Raw genomic sequence first — 16,379 nt, 5'->3', positions numbered from 1 at the left:
TGATCTAAATGGATAGAGCACAGCCTGGGCCTTAGAAGGACCTGGGTTCTAATCCCACCTCCGCCTTTCACTGTGTGTCAAACACTATAGTAATAATAATGTTGGTATTTGTTAAGCGCTTTCTATGTGCCAAGTACTGTTCTAAGCACTGGGGTAGACACAAGGGAATCGGATTGTCCCATGTAGGGCTCACAGTCTTCATCCCCATTTTACAGATGAGGTAAATGAGGCACAGAGAAGTGAAGTGACTTGCCCAAAGTCACACAGCTGACAAGTGGCAGAGCCGGGATTCAAACTTATGACCTCTGACTCCCAAGCCCGGGCTCTTTCCACGGAACCACGCTGCTTCTCTATTAAGTCTGTGAGCTCCACGTGGGACAAGCCTGATTTCCTTGTATCTCCCCCAGCGCTTAGAACAGTGCCTGGCACATAGTAAGCGCTTAACAAATACCATCATTACTATCATTATTATTAATTGTTAGCTCTACACTAACAAGCCACTTGTCGGACAGGTGGCAGAGCCGGGACTAGAACTCATGACCCGAATCCCAGCTGTGTGACTGTGGGCAAGTCACTTCACTTCTCTGTGCCTCAGACTGTGAGCCTCACGTGGGACAACCTGATGACCCTGTATCTCCCCCAGCGCTTAGAACAGTGCTCTGCACGTAGTAAGCACTTAATACCAACATTATTATTATTATTATTATCGTATCAACCCCAGCGCTTGGAACAGTGCTTTGCACATAGTAAGCTCTTAACAAACACCATTATTGTTATTATTATTATTATCAGCCCTTTCCTCTTTGTGCTTTGACTAGGCCTTTCCCCGGAACTTCCTACTCCAAGGACCCGCGGGGGGGGTGGATGAAGGATTAGTCCCCGTCCGCAGCCTCCTTTTCAAACCGCCCCCACCCTGATCGAAGGCAAGACGAATACCAACACCTGTACCACCGATCACTCAGTGTACCTCCCCTTTCCCCTCCCCTAACGGAGCCTTCTTCCCCCCTCTCCCCCCCCCCCCACGCTTCCCCGTTTGGTTCAGCCCGCCGTCGGGGCTCCTTTCCTTGAGGCGCGGGGGGCCGAGTGCGCCTGCGCCGGAGAGTCGGCCCCGGGTGGCCGGAGCGCTGCAGTTCACCGGCCGGACGGGAAGGGGGCGCTCCGGGGCCGGGGGGGGGAAAGACTACAACTCCCAGCATGCGGCGGGGCGAGGCCGACCCCTGTCACGTGAGCGGCCAGCATGGCGGCCCCGGGGCGGGCAGGGGGAGGCCGCTGAGGAGGCGCGAAGGACCGGTCCCGGCCGGTTGGGGCCGGTTCGGACCGGTTGGGACCGGTTGGGGCCGCCGCGGACATGCAGAAGATCAAGTCCCTCATGACCCGACAGGTAAGCGCGCCCCGGCTACGGCTGCGACGCCTCTTCCTGGCGCCCCTGGGTTCGGGCCTACCCCCCTTCTCCTTCGAATTCCTCTGTGTCTTAGGCCCTTGCTATGTGCTAAGCGCTGTGCTGAACGCTGGGATAGATGCCGGGTCATCAGGCTGGCCCCCTGGGGCTCACAGTCTTCATCCCCATTTTAATCATAATGATAATGGTACGTGTTCAGCGCTTACTATGTGCCAGGCACTGTGCTGCTGAACGCTGGGATAGATCCCAGGTCAGCAGGGTGGCCCCCGTGGGGCTCACAGTCTTCATCCCCATTTTAATCATTACAATATTACATAGTAAGCGCTTACTATGTGCCAAGCACTGTGTTGAACGCTGGGATAGATGCCAGGTCAGCACGGTGCCCCCCCGTGGGGCTCACAGTCTTCATCCCCATTTTAATCATTACAATATTACATAGTAAGCGCTTACTATGTGCCAAGCACTGTGTTGAACGCTGGGATAGATGCCAGGTCAGCACGGTGCCCCCCGTGGGGCTCACAGTCTTCATCCCCATTTTAATCATTATAATACTAATAATGGTATATGTTAAGCGCTTACTATGTGCCAGGCACTGTGCTGAACGCTGGGATAGATCCCAGGTCAGCAGGGTGGCCCCCATGGGGCTCACAGCCTTCATCCCCATTTTAATCATTATAATACTAATAATGGTATATGTTAAGCGCTTACTATGTGCCAAGCACTGTGCTGAACGCTGGGATAGATGCCAGGTCATCAGGGTGGCCCCCACGGGGCTCACAGTCTTCATCCCCATTTTAATCATAATAATAATGGTACGTGTTAAGCGCTTACTATGTGCCAAGCACTGTTCTGAACGCAGGGATAGATCCCAGGTCAGCAGGCTGAGCCCCGTGGGCCTCACAGCCTTCATCCCCATTCTAATCATAATAATACTAATAATGGTATATGTTAAGCGCCTACTATGTGCCAAGCACTGTTCTGAACACTGGCATAGACCCCAGGTCAGCACGGTGTCCCCCATGGGGCTCAGTTTTAATCCCCATTCTAATCATAATAATACTAATAATGGTATATGTTAAGCGCTTACTATGTGCCAAGCACTGTGCTGAACGCTGGGATAGATGCCAGGTCAGCAGGCCGGCCCCCATTGGACTCACAGCCTTAATCCCCATTCTAATAATAATACCACTGTGCTGAACGCTAGGATGGATCCCGGGTCATCAGGCTGATCCCCGTGGGGCTCACGGCTTTAATCCCCATTTTAATCGTTATAATACTAATAATGGTATATGTTAAGCGCTTACTATGTGCCAAGCACTGCTCTGAACGCTGGGATAGATCCCAGGTCATCAGGCTGTCCCCCATGGGGCTCACAGCCTTAATCCCCATTTTAATCATAACAATAATAATGTTGGTATTTGTTAAGCGCTTACTATGTGCCAAGCACTGTTCTAAGCGCTGGGGAGGATCCAAGGTGATCAGGTTGTCCCACGTGGGGCTCCCGGTCTTCATCCCCATTTGACAGGTGATGGAACTGAGGCCCAGAGAAGTGAAGTGACTTGCCCGAAGTCACACAGCTGACAGGTGGCGGAGTGGGGATTAGAACCCGTGACCTCTGACTCCCGAGTCCAGGCTTTAGCCATTAAGTGATGGGGGGAGGGGACGGAGGGGAAGAGGAAAGGGAGTGAGTCGAGGTGACACGGAAGGGAAGGGGAGCTGAGGAAAAGTGGGGCTTAATTTCCAGTTTAGCACGCTCTGTCCCCCCTGCAAACCGCCCTCTTCCACACCTCGCCAACCACCCAATCGATCGAACCTTTCTGTTCAGTCACTGGTAATATTCATTCATTCATTCATTCAGTCAATAGTATTTATTGAGCGCTTACTATGTGCAGAGCACTGGACTAAGCGCTTGGAATGGACAAGTCGGCAACAGAGACAGTCCCTGCCCTTTGACGGGCTCACGGTCTAATCCGGGGAGACGGGCAGACGAGAACAATGGCGATTAATAGAGTCGAGGGGAAGAACATCTCATTAAAACAATGGCAAATAAATAGAATCAGGGTGATGTACATCTCATTAAACAAAATAAATAGGGTGATGAAGATCTATACGGTCGAGCGGACGAGTACGGCGCCGAGGGGATGGGACGGGAGAGGCGGAGGAGGAGAGGGAAAGGGGGGAGAAGAGGGTTTAGCTGCGGAGAGGTGAAGGCGGGGTAGAGGGACCAGAGGGAAAAGGGGAGAGCTCGGTGTGGGAAGGCCTCTCGGAGGAGGTGAGCTTTAAGTAGGGATTCGAAGAGGGGAAGAGAATGAGTTTGGCGGAGGTGAGGAGGGAGGGCGTTCCGGGACCGCGGGAGGACGCGGCCCGGGGGTCGACGGCGGGACGGGCGAGACCGAGGGACGGTGAGGAGGTGGGCGGCGGAGGAGCGGAGCGTGCGGGGTGGGCGGTGGAAAGAGAGAAGGGGAATAATAATGTTGGTATTTGTTAAGCGCTTACTGTGTGCAGAGCACTGTTCTGAGCCCCGGGGTAGATACAGGGTAATCAAGTTGTCCCACGAGGGGCTCACGGTCTTAAGCCCCATTTTATAGATGAGATACTGAGTGCTGTGTGTAGAGCAACAATAAGAATAATGATGGTGTTTTTTAAAGTGCTTGACCATGTGCCAAGCACTGTTCTAAGCGCCGGGGTAGATACAAGGTAATCAGCTTGCCCCATCGGGGGCTCGCAGTTTTAATCCCCATCTGTCGGAGGAGATAACTGAGGCATAGAGAAGTTAAGTAATACAAATAATAATCATAACAATTAGTGTATCTGTAAGCAGTGTAGCTCACTGGAAAGAGGCCGGGCTTGGGAGTCAGAGGTCATGGGTTCGAATCCCGGCTCTGCCACTTGGCAGCTGGGTGACTGCGGGCGAGTCACTTCACTTCTCTGGGCCTCAGTTCCCTCATCTGTAAAATGGGGATGAAGACTGTGAGCCTCACGTGCGACAACCCGCTGACCCTGTCTCTACCCCAGCGCTTAGAACAGTGCTCTGCACATAGTAAGCGCTTAACAAATACCAACGTTATCACTGTTATTATTATTAAACGCTTACTTTGTGCCATGCACTGTACTAAGTGCTGGGGAGGATACAAGCATAGCGGTTGGATGCGGTCCCTTTCCCACACAGGGCTCACAGTCTTAATCCCCATTGTACAGATGACATAAGTGAGGCACAGAGAAGAGAAGGGACTGGCCCAAGGTTACATAACAGGTGGCGGGTTTAGAATCCACGTCCTCGGACTCCCAGGCCCGGGCACTTGCCACTAGGCCATGCTAAGCGCTGTGGAGAGTACAATATAACAGTTTATCGACACATTCCCTGCCCACAATGAGCAGATTTCTTTGCTTTCCTCCCCAGGAACCTACAAGTGTCAAAGAGCAAAATGAGCTCTCCTCCCTCATCCATCCATAGCTAATAATAATCATGTTGGTATTTGTTAAGCGCTTACTATGTGCCGAGCACTGTTCTAAGCGCTGGGGGAGACACAGGGTCATCGGGCCGTCCCACGTGAGGCTCACAGTCTTCATCCCCATTTGACAGATGAGGTAACTGAGGCCCAGAGAAGCGAAGTGACTCGCCCACCGTCAAACAGCTCACAAGTGGCAGAGCCGGGAGTCGAACTCATGACCTCTGACTCCGAAGCCCAGGCTCTTTTCCACTGAGCCACGCCGCTTCCCGGACCTCCTCTGGAGCTCCTTCTTGGAACCGGAGGAATTCGGGGAATTCCTGGCAGCACGTGGAGGGGGGAGAAATTCCCCTTTGTAGGTGGAATATTCCCTGGGCGGATGAACATGAGCTGCTTTGGGGCCCAACCCTCAGCCCGTCTCCCTCCGGCGAGGCCCCAGCGCTGCTGCTCCCTAAACTGTGACCTCGCTGTGGGCAGGAATGTGTCTGTTTGTTCGTCATTCATTCGGTAATATTTATCGAGCGCTTACTATGTGCAGAGCACTGTACTGAGCGCTTGGAATGGACAATTCGGCAGCAGATAGAGACCATCCCTGCCCGGTGACGGGCTCCCGGTCTAATCGGGGGCGACAGACGGACAAAAACAAGACAACTTAATAGCAATAAATAGAATCAAGGGGATGGACACCTCATGAACAAAATAAATAGGGTAATAAAAATACAGACAAATGAGCAGAGTGCGGAGGGAAGGGGAAGGGAAATGGGGGGGAGCAGAGGGAAAGGGGGGAAAGGAGGCTTAGCTGAGGGGAGGTGAAGGGGGGGCAGCAGAGGGAAAAGGGGAAGCTCAGGCTGGGAAGGCCACTTGGAGGAGGTGAGCTCTCAGTAGGACTTTGAAAAGGGGAAGAGAGTTCTTGTATTGTACTCTCCCAAGCGCTTAGTACAGTCCTTTGCACACAGTAAGCACTCAATAAATACGATTGAAGAAGTGGTGTACTCTCCCAAGCACCGAGTACCGTACTCATTCATTTATTTATGGCGCAGCGTGGCTCAGTGGAAAGAGCCCGGGCTTGGGAGTCAGAGGTCATGGGTTGGAATCCCGGCTCTGCCACTTGTCAGCTGTGTGAGTGTGGGCAAGTCACTTCACTTTTCTGGGCCTCAGTTACCTCATCTGTAAAATGGGGATTAACTGTGAGCCTCACATGGGACAGCCTGACTGCTGTGTCTACCCCACCGCTTAGAACAGTGCTGTGCGCAAAGTAAGTGCTTAACAAATAACAACTTTCATTCAGTCATTCATTCAATAGTATTTATTGAGCGCTTACTATGTGCAGAGCACTGTACTAAGCGCTTGGAATGGACAGTTCGGCAACAGATAGAGACAATCCCTGCCCACTGACGGGTTTACAGTCTAATCGGGGGAACTTTCCAAGTGCTCCGTACAGTGCTGCCCACACAGTAAGCGCTCGATAAATACGATTGGAATAATTGAATGAATGAAGTAAGTGCTCAGTAAATACGATTGAATAGAAAGCATGAATGACTGCTGGAAAGGCGCCAGAGTTCCAAGGGGCAGGAAAGAGCCCGGGCTCTTCCTGGTCGTGGTTGTTGGGATCCGTTTAACTTCCCGTACCTGCCTCCCTACACCCCAACCCTGCCCTACCTGTTTCCCTCTTCCTTCTTCCTTCCCCCCAGCCCTTCCCTTTGCCCCCTACTCCTGGATGCAGGAAAGTGTCCCCGACCCCAGCCCCGGAATGACCAGTGGTTGGTATCATCAGAGGGAATATCGTTATAGGTGGAATATTCCCTGGGCGGATCATGAGCTAATTTGGGGCCCAACCCCCGTCCCGTCTCCCGCCGGCTCTCCGGCTCTGCTGCTCTCTAGACTGTGACCTCGTCGTCGTGGGCAGGAGTGTGTCTATTTGTTCTCGTATTTTACTCTCCCGAGCACAATAAGGGAGGAAAAATGGGGGGCAGAGAATCTGGTTGAGCTCGGCCGCTGCCTCGTGTGACGGTGGGCAAGTCACTTAACTTCTCTGGGCCTCAGTGACCTCATCTGTAAAATGGGGATGAAGACTGTGCGCCCCCCGTGGGACAACCTGATTCCCCTGTGTCTCCCCCAGCGCTTAGAACAGTGCTCTGCACCTAGTAAGCGCTTAACAAATACCAACGTTATTATTATTATTTTTAAGAGAAAGCTGTCCAGGTAGAGTGCGGTGAAAGACCTAGACTAAATAAAATAAAATGGTGGTATTTGTTAAGCGCTTACTAGGTGCAAAGCACTGTTCTAAGTGCTGGGTGATACAAGGTGATCGGGTTGTCCCACGTGGGGCTGACAGTTTTAATCCCCATTTGACAGATGAGGCAACTGAGGCACAGAGAAGTTAAGCGACTCGCCCAGGGTCACACAGCTGACTAGTGGCGGAGCCGGGATAGACGTCCGGGTGCCTGAGAGGTGGTGGCGGCGACCTCTTCTTTTTTTTTAATGGTATTTGTTAAGCTCTTACCATGTGTCAAACGCTGTTCTAAGCACTGGGGTAGGTGCAAGTTAATTAGGTTGAGCACAGTCTCTGTCCCGCACGGGACTCACAGAGTAGGAGGGAGAACTTGGGAAAATACAGAATAACAATGGACAGACTGTGAGTCAGCTGGCAGTAGAGAAAGTACAGTACAATAATAATAATAATGTTGGTATTTAAGCGCTTACTATGTGCAGAGCACTGTTCTAAGCGCTGGGTTAGATACAGGGTCATCAGGTTGTCCCACGTGAAGCCCACAGTCTTAATCCCCATTTTACAGATGAGGGAACTGAGGCCCAGAGAAGTGAAGTGACTCGCCCGCAGTCACCCAGCTGCCAAGTGGCAGAGCCGGGATTCGAACCCATGACCTCTGACTCCCAAGCCCGGCCTCTTGCCACTGAGCCACGCTGCTTCTCTAATCAGGGTTGATAGATGTGATCCCAGCCCGTTCAGTCAATCGTGTTTTCTTTCTTTCAGTCGTACTTATTGAGCGCTTACTGTAGTAAGCGCTTGGGAAAGTACAGCCCAACAACAAACTGACACATTCCCTGCTCACAACGAGCTCACAGTCTAGAGAGGGAGAGAGACGTTAATCTCCATAAATAAATAAAATCGCAGATATATAAATACGTGCTGTGGGACTGGCAGAGTGGAGTATGGACTGGAGTGGGGAGAGACAGGAGGCAGGGAGGTCAGCGAGGAGGCTGATACGATAATCAAGGCGGGAGAGGAGAAGCGCCGCTGTTAATGTGGTAACAGTTGGGATGGAGAGGAAGGAGCGGATTTTAGCGATGTCACGAAGGTAGAACTGACAGGATTCAGTGATGGCTTGCGTATGTGGGTTGAATGAGAGCTGAATGAGAGAGAGGAGATGAGGATAACGCCAAGGTTACGGGCTTGCGGGACAGGAAGGGTGGTGGTGCCGTCTACAGTGATGAGAAAGTGAGGAGAGGACAGGGTTTGGGTGGGAAGATAAGCTCCGGTTTGGACATTTTAAGCTCGTGGTGACCGGAGGACATCCAAGTAGAGATGTCTCGCCCATCCCGCCGTCGACCCCCGGGCCACGTCCTCCCGCGGGCCCGGAACGCCCTCCCTCCTCACCTCCGCCAAACTCATTCTCTTCCCCTCTTCAAATCCCTACATAAAGCTCACCTCCTCCGAGAGGCCTTCCCAGACTGAGCTCCCCTCTTTTCCCTCTGCTCCCTCTACCCCCACCCCCCCGCAGCTAAACCCTCTTCACCCCCCTTTCCCTCCGCTCCTCCCCCTCTCCCGTCCCACCCCCTCGGCGCCGTACTCGCCCGCTCGCCCGTATAGATCTTCATCACCCTATTTATTTCGTTTGATGAGATGTACATCACCCTGATTCTATTTATCTGCTATTGTTTTAATGAGCTGTTCTTCCCCTCGACTCTATTTATTGCCATTGTTCTCGTCCGTCTCCCCCGATTAGACCGTGAGCCCGTCAAAGGGCAGGGACCGTGTCTATCTGTTGCCGATTTGCCCATTCCAAGCGCTTAGTCCAGTGCTCTGCACATAGTAAGCGCTCAATCAATACTATCGAATGAATGGAGATGCCTTGAAGGCAGGAGGAAATGTCCAACCGCCGAGAGGGAGAGAGATCGGGGCTGGAGACGTAGCTTTGGGTAGCATCCACGTAACGGCGGTAGTTGAATGAGTTCTCCAAGGGAGTGGGAGTAGCTGGAGAATAGAAGGGAACCCCCAAGGAGTTCACAGTCTCCAGGGGGAGGCTGACATTAAAAAATTAGGACTAGAGGAAATAGCAGAGTAGAGGCTGCTTATATAAAATCTGAGGGGCAGGGATGAGTATCAGAGTGCTTAAAAAGGGTGCACAGCCAAGTTCATAATAAGTGCCGGGGGAGGGCGTAGAGGGGAAATAAAGGGCTTAATCTGGGAAGACTTCTTGGAGGAGAGGCGAATTTAGGAGGGCTTTAAAGGCGGGGAGAGCCGTGGACTATCTCACCTTGAGCAAATCTGCCGATCAGTCGGTCTCTCAATCTGCCCTAAAATGTTTGGCTCCTGAATCCTTTTAGGTGGTTGGTTCCCCCTGCGGCCGGAAGCCCAGTTTTGTATTTTGCAGTCTGGACCCCGCCGAGGTGGGGGAACTTTGGGCTGCTTCCGCCCCCAGCCCAGGAAATCCCTCTGGCCCACTGAGTTGAACCCAGGAAGGCCTCCTCGGGGGGAGGGGATTTCAGGAGCCTTTGGAGATGGGGAGAGCAACGATTCGAGAAGCAGAGTGACCTAGGATAGAGCACGGGCCTGGGAGTCAGAAGGATCTGGGTTGTAATCCCGGATGACATGCCCAAGGGGCTTGCCCAGGGTCGCACAGCAGACAAGTGGCAGATCCAGGTTTAGAACCCACATCCTCCGACTCCCAAGCCCGGGCTCTTTCCACTAAGCCACGCTGCTTTTCTCTACCATAAAAAAAAAAGTTTTGGCAGGTGTGGAGGGGAAGGGGGTCCTAGGCAGGAGGGAGGGCGAGGAGTCAGCGGTGAGGGAGGAGCCCTCGGTGGGCCCGGGTAGTGCCCCCGGGGGCCTACCCATGTGGGGGATCTGGATGTCGGATCCCGAGCCGTGCGGGGACGGGCCGGGGCCGCCCCTCGCTCCCGGGACCGCCCTCTCCGTCGGGTTGTTTGACGCCTTCTCCAGCCCGCGGGGCCCCTACCCTGCCGGTGTCGGGGTACGGAAGGAATCGCCTCCTTAATTGGCTTCTCTTCTGTTCTAGGGGCTCCTGAGTCCTCAGGAGAGCGTCAGTGACCTGAGCCCCATCGAGAACCTGCGACTCCCCAACAAGGTACCATCGCTATCCCCATCTGCCATCTGGTGTGTTTGCGTGTGCGGGTGTGTGCGTGAGTGTGGCGGGGTACGTGGCGGGGGTGAGGGGGGATGGAGAAGGCCCCTTTTCCTCCCCAGCACAGTGTGAGTAGAGGCGTGTTTGTGTGTGTCGGGGACGAGGTGGGATGGAAATATCCCCTTTTCTTCCCCTAGCGTGGGGGAGGAAGAGAGTTTTTGTGCGTGTGTGTGTGTATGTATGACGTGGGTGAGGGAGAATGGAAAAGCCCTCCCCAGCGCAGCAGTGTTTGTGTATGTGTTGTATGCATGTTGTCTGTGTTGGCGGTGAGGGAGGATGGAGGACCCTTTTCCTCTCCTAGAGTCCACCAAGGGGAGGATTTTCCTCCCCCGCCCCGCCATTCCTTCCCTCCTTGGAAGAAGGCCCAGAGGGAGGGAGCCGGTGCCCCCGTGGAAGTCGGCCGACCCGGACAGAATGGAATCGATCGGTGGGGTGGGTCTGGGACGAGAAGCGTGTCTACCAACCCTGTTACAGTGTACTCTCCCGAGCGCCTCCCACAGTGTTCTGCACACAGAAGCGTGCTCAATAAATGCAATCCAGTGATTGATTGATGAGACAGGACCGTCGCCGGAGCAGAGGCGCTTCAAAGCGGACAGGCCGGGTGCGAGTCCGGCTGGGAGCAACTTTAGGGAGGGGCTCGAGGGCAGATGAGTCCCCCGATTTCAGGCTTGGGACCGGGGAGAACAGTGGTGCCCCGTATCCGTGAAGAGTGTCTTCTGGAGGCTAGTCTGCCCGAGAGAGCTGCCCCCCCCCAAAACCAGTCTTATTTGCCAGGCTCTGGAACAGGTCTTGCGCTGAGAGACTGATTTTTTAAAAAATATGGTATTTAAGCGCTTCCTGTGTGTCAGGCACTGTTCTCTGCGCCAAGCACTCTGAGCCCTCCCTGAGGAATCCAACGGCTTGAAGAAAAAATGACGGAGAATTATGGCTGAGAGTCCCCCGACTTCGGGTCTCCCGGGAGGTTTGGCTCCCGAATCCCCCCAGCCTGAGGTGGCCACGTGTCTCAGAGCGTGGCCGGCCGACGGCCGCTGGCGGAAAAGGCCTTCTGGACCTTGGGGCTGCCGGCCCTGGGTACCCGCTCCCTTTTCCTCCTTCATGCGGATGCTAGGAGAGGTGCGTCGTAGCTGTATTGACGTTCGGGGTTACTTAAGGGCCTCCCTATTCCACCTCGGACTACGTTTTATGACGGGACGTCGTCGAGGAGAGGGCGGTGGCATCCAGTTGCGGGGCGGAGGGCCGGAGGGTTGGCCGTGTTCGCGGCTGAATACCCGGGGGGAAAGAGACTCTCCTTTGACTCCCAGCTAATCTGAAACACCTCCTACGGATGCAGCGATGAATGGATTTGTGTTGTGCGTCGGGGCCCTCGGAAGAAGGGAAGCAGCGTGGCTCAGTGGAAAGAGCCTGGGCTTGGGAGTCAGAGGTCATGCGTTCGACTCCCGGCTCTGCCACTTGTCGGCTGTGTGACTGTGGGCGAGTCGCTTCACTTCTCTGGGCCTCAGTTCCCTCATCAGTAAAATGGGGATTCACTGCGAGCCTCACGTGGGACGACCCGATTACCCTGTATCTACCCCAGCGTTTAGAACAGTGCTCTGCACATAGTAAGCGCTTAACAAATACCAACATTATTATTATTATTATTCTTCTCCCTCTGCCTCTCTCCATCCCGGGTGATGATGATCGATAACAACAAAAGCGTAAACGGCAGTGGCATTTAAGCACTTCTTTTTTTCCAAACATTATTCCTAGTGCCGGAGGAGATAGGCGGGGAATATGTCTGGTTATGTTGTTATGATGTGCTCTCTGAAGCACTTAGTACAGCGCTCTGCACGTGGTAAGCGCTCAGTACGTGCGATTGACAGGTCAGGCACCAGTCCTTCCCCCAACCCCCACTTTCCTCCGTTCCCCTCACCGCCCTCCACCCCCAAGGCTTCTTTTAATATTTGGCAGACGAGTTCGTCCCCAGATGGCCCACATTTTAGTACCTCAGCCTGTTCTATCTGCGTAAATTTGATACGAAGGCCCCTGCTTCCTAAATCGTTTTGTCACCGATCTAACCAACCGGCACCAGACCCGTTTTCCCGGATCTGCTGTCAGTTACAGTCGGGTCGGGACTCGGTCTTCATGAAGCGAAGGAAGAACGTCGGTTGGCGGCGGGGAGGGAAACGGAGGGGGCTGTGGGGGCTGAGTTTTGGCACTTTATATTAGAGAAGCAGCGTGACACAGTGGAAAGAGCCCGGGCTTGGGAGTCAGAGGTCATGGGTTCGAATCCCGGCTCCGCTGCTTGCCAGCTGTGTGACTTTGGGCAGATCACTTCTCTGTGCCTCAGTTACCTCATCTGTAAAATGGAGATTAAAACTGTGAGCCCACGTGGGACAACCTGATCACCTTGTATCCCCCAGCGCTTAGAACAGTGCTTTGCACACAGTAAGCGCTTAACAAATGCCACCACTTATTTACTTATATACGTATAGATCTATAATTCTATTTACATTGCCCGTTTACTTTTGAATTCCGGCTCTGCCACTTGTCAGCTGGGTGACTGCGGGCAAGTCGCTTCACTTCTCTGTGCCTCAGTTCCCTCATCTGTAAAATGGGGATTAAGACCGTGAGCCCCACGTGGGACAACCTGATTACCTCGTATCCACCCCAGCGCTTAGAACAGCGCTCGGCACGTAGTAAGCGCTTAATAAATGCCATAATTATTATTACTCTTACTATAATTCTGTTTATGTTGATGCCTCTTTACTTGTTTCGATGCCTGTCTCCCCACTTCTAGACTGTAAACCCGATGCGGGCAGGGATCGTCCCATTTTATCGGTGAATGGGACTTTCTAAGCGTTTAGTACAGTGTACGCGCTCAATAAATGTGAATGAATGAACGAGACAGCGTGTTGGAGATTGGGGTTCAGCTCTGAGGTTGCGGGGAGCCCTGCCTCCTCTGTGGATGCAGTGGCAGGGAGACCCCACGAGGGGGCAGCGGACGCCCAAATAATAATAATAATAATAATAATAATAATGATAATATTGGTGTTGGTTAAGCGCTTACTATGTGCCGAGCACTGTTCTAAGCACTGGGGTAGATACAGAGTAATCAGGTTGCCCCACGTGAGGCTCACAGTCTTCATCCCCATTTTACAGATGAGGGAACTGAGGCACAGAGAAGTTAAGTAATAATAATAATGTTGGTATTTGTTAAGCGCTTACTATGTGCCGAGCACTGTTCTGAGCGCTGGGGTAGACACAGGGGAATCAGGTTGTCCCACGTGGGGCCCACAGTCTTAATCCCCATTTTACAGATGAGGTAACTGAGGCACCGAGAAGCTAAGTGACTCGCCCAAAGTCACACAGCTGACAAGTGGCCGAGCCGGGATTCGAACCCATGTCCTCCGACTCCGAAGCCCGTGCTCTTTCCACTGAGCCACGCTGCTTTCCCACGGTCACACAGCTGACGAGCGGCAGAGCCGGGGATTCGAACCCATGACCTCTGACTCCCAAGCCCGGGCTCTTGCCGCTGAGCCACGCTGCTTCTCTGTTCAAAGATTCGAACCCATGACCCCTTTCCACTGAGCCGCGCTGCTTCCCTCTCCCCGAGGAAAGGGCCCGCTGCCCTTCATCCCACGCTGCCCGTTGGAGGGGTCCCGGCAGCAGCGGCATCCGACGGATGACCGTGAGCCCGTCATCGGGCAGGGATGGTCTCTATCAGTTGCCGAATCGTCCGTTCCAAGCGCTCAGTAAGGTGCTCTGCACATAGTAAGCGCTCAATAAATACTCTTGAATGAAGGAGTGACCCCCGCTCCTCACAGAGTTTAGCTAAAAACGATCCCCTTCCTTCTCCCGGCGTGACATCCCGCCACGAATCACCCAACTCTCGGGCACCGCGGGTCTGTCCCCACAGGAGACTAAAATCCCGCATCACCCCGGGGGGCTTGGCCAGCCACTCTCTGCGAGTTTATTCGCGGCTTCGTCGCCGAAAGCTGCAGCCCGGGGCGGCGGTCACCGATGGCTCCGGGCTCCGGTCCGTGCGGAAACGAGCTTGGCTTTGGAGTCGTTAAGCGCTTACTATGTGCCGAGCACCGTTCTAAGCGCCGGGGGAGATACGGGGTCATCAGGTCGTCCCACGTGAGGCTCACAGTCTTCATCCCCATTTGACAGAGGAGGTAACCGAGGCCCAGAGAAGCGAAGTGACTCGCCCACAGTCACACAGCTGACAAGTGGCCGAGCCGGGAGTCGAACCCATGACCTCTGACTCCGAAGCCCGGGCTCTTGCCACTGAACCACGCTGCTTCTCTATAGTTTAGTAAGCGTTTACTATGTGCCCAGCACCGTGCTCAAAGCAAGCCAGATGCAAGATCATCAAATTGGACCTGGTCCCGGTGCCGCCCAGGGCTCACACCGTAATCACCATTATCATCATCGCTAACAATGGTGTTTATTGCTTGTTTACTATGTGCAGAGCACTGTACCGAGCGCTTGGGAGAGTATAATACGAAAGAATTAGCAGACACATTCCCTGCCCATTCCGAGCTAACGGTCTAATAATAATAATAATAATAATAAGGATGGTATTTGTTAAGCGCTTACTCTGTGCCAAGCGCTGTTCTAAGCGCTGGGGGAGATAGAAGGAAATCAGGCTTGTCCCACGTGGGGCTCACAGACTTAACAGAGAAGCAGCGTGGCTCCGGGGAAAGAGCCCGGATTTGGGAGACAGAGGTCATGGGTTCGAATCCCCGATCTGCCGCTTATCAGCCGGGTGACTGCGGGCAAGTCACTTCACTTCTCTGTGCCTCAGTTCTCTCAGCTGTAAAATGGGGATGAAGACTGTGAGCCCCACGTGGGACGACCCGATGACCCCGTATCTCCCCCAGCGCTCAGAACGGTGCTCGGCACATAGTAAGCGCTTAACAAATACCGGAGTTATTATTAATGATCCCTGTTTTACAGATGGGGTAACTGAGGCACAGAGAAGTCAAGTGGCTTGCCCCAGGTCACACAGCAGCCAGGCGGCAGAGCCGGGATTAGAACCCACATCCTCTGACTCCCAAGCCCGGGGATATTGAGGGTGGGGCGGATATCGAGGGCCCCAAGGGCCCAGGTCCAAGTGAATCAGTGGATCGGAAGGGAGAGGGAGGTGGGGAAAGGAGGGCTTAATCGGCCGAGGCCTCTCGGAGGAGTCGCCACCTTAAGAGGGAAGGGAAGCAGGGATCTTCTCCCCATTTTACAGATGAAGAAACCGAGGCGCGGAGAGGTTCACCGTGTGGTCACCGGTCACACGTTAGACCCGCGTCAGAGCCGGGGTGAGATGTAGGTGAGGGAAGGCCTCCTGGAGGCGGTGTGATTTCCGGGAAGCTTTGAAGGCGGGGAGCGTGCCGTTGGCTCTCAGATCTCAGGTCCGGGGAGGGACCGGGCGGGGGATGCGGCTTTCCGGAACGGGCTTGTGTCACGCGTTGACGGCGGAGGCTCATTCATTCATTCAGTCGTATTTATCGAGCGCTTACTATGTGCGGAGCACCGGACTAAGCGCTTGGAATGGGCAGATCGGTAACAGAGACGGTCCCTGCCCTTCGACGGGCTTATAATCTAATCGGGGGAGCCGGACGGACAAGAACTCCCCTCCCCTCTCCCCTTCCCCCAGGAAGAACTGCGGGAGCCCCCGAGCGACCCCCAGGCGGACCAGGAGCTGATCGACAGCATCGAGCAAGTCTATTTCTCCACGGACTCGTACGACATCGTTCAGTACGAGCTGGAGGTAAGAGGAGGCCGGGCCGGTCCCCGGCCGGGTTCCCCCGAGGCCTGGCCGGCCGGGGTTCCCGGCATCGCCGCCCGGGCAGTGTGTTCCGACCCTCCGGGACAGGCCGCGCCCCCCCCACCCCGCTCCCGGCTGTGTCCCCCGCTCCCCACCCCGGCAGGTTATTAATAATAATAGAAATAATGATTGTGGTATTTGTTAGGCGCTTACTTCCATTCTTTCAGTTATATTTACTGAGCACTCACTCTGGGCAAAACGCTTAGGAGAGTAAAATACAACAATAAACGGACACGTTCCCTGCCCGCGTCAAGCTCACGGTCTCGAGGGGGAGATGGACGTTAATATAAATGATAACAATGTTGCTGTCTGTTAAGCGCTTACTATGTGCAGAGCACTGTTCT

General features: G+C 54.0%; 1 protein-coding gene across 2 annotated transcripts in view; it reads left to right on the top strand.

Moving 5' to 3' along the window:
• The first annotated feature begins 1,239 nt into the window (after positions 1-1,239).
• VPS50 (VPS50 subunit of EARP/GARPII complex) overlaps positions 1,240-16,379 on the top strand; it is a 93,397-nt gene continuing 78,257 nt past the window's right edge. For both annotated transcript variants that reach the window (XM_029070416.2, XM_029070414.2), the window contains exons 1-3: positions 1,240-1,381; positions 10,107-10,175; positions 15,865-15,978. In XM_029070416.2, the coding sequence (XP_028926249.1) occupies positions 1,349-1,381; positions 10,107-10,175; positions 15,865-15,978 (216 nt within the window). In that variant the 5' untranslated portion in view covers positions 1,240-1,348. The remainder of the gene's footprint in view (positions 1,382-10,106; positions 10,176-15,864; positions 15,979-16,379) is intronic.

The sequence above is a fragment of the Ornithorhynchus anatinus genome, chromosome 8 (assembly GCF_004115215.2).
Source record: "Ornithorhynchus anatinus isolate Pmale09 chromosome 8, mOrnAna1.pri.v4, whole genome shotgun sequence".
NCBI lineage: Eukaryota > Metazoa > Chordata > Mammalia > Monotremata > Ornithorhynchidae > Ornithorhynchus > Ornithorhynchus anatinus.
Note: the sequence above shows the minus strand (reverse complement) of the source record. Positions and strands in the feature narration are given on the sequence as shown.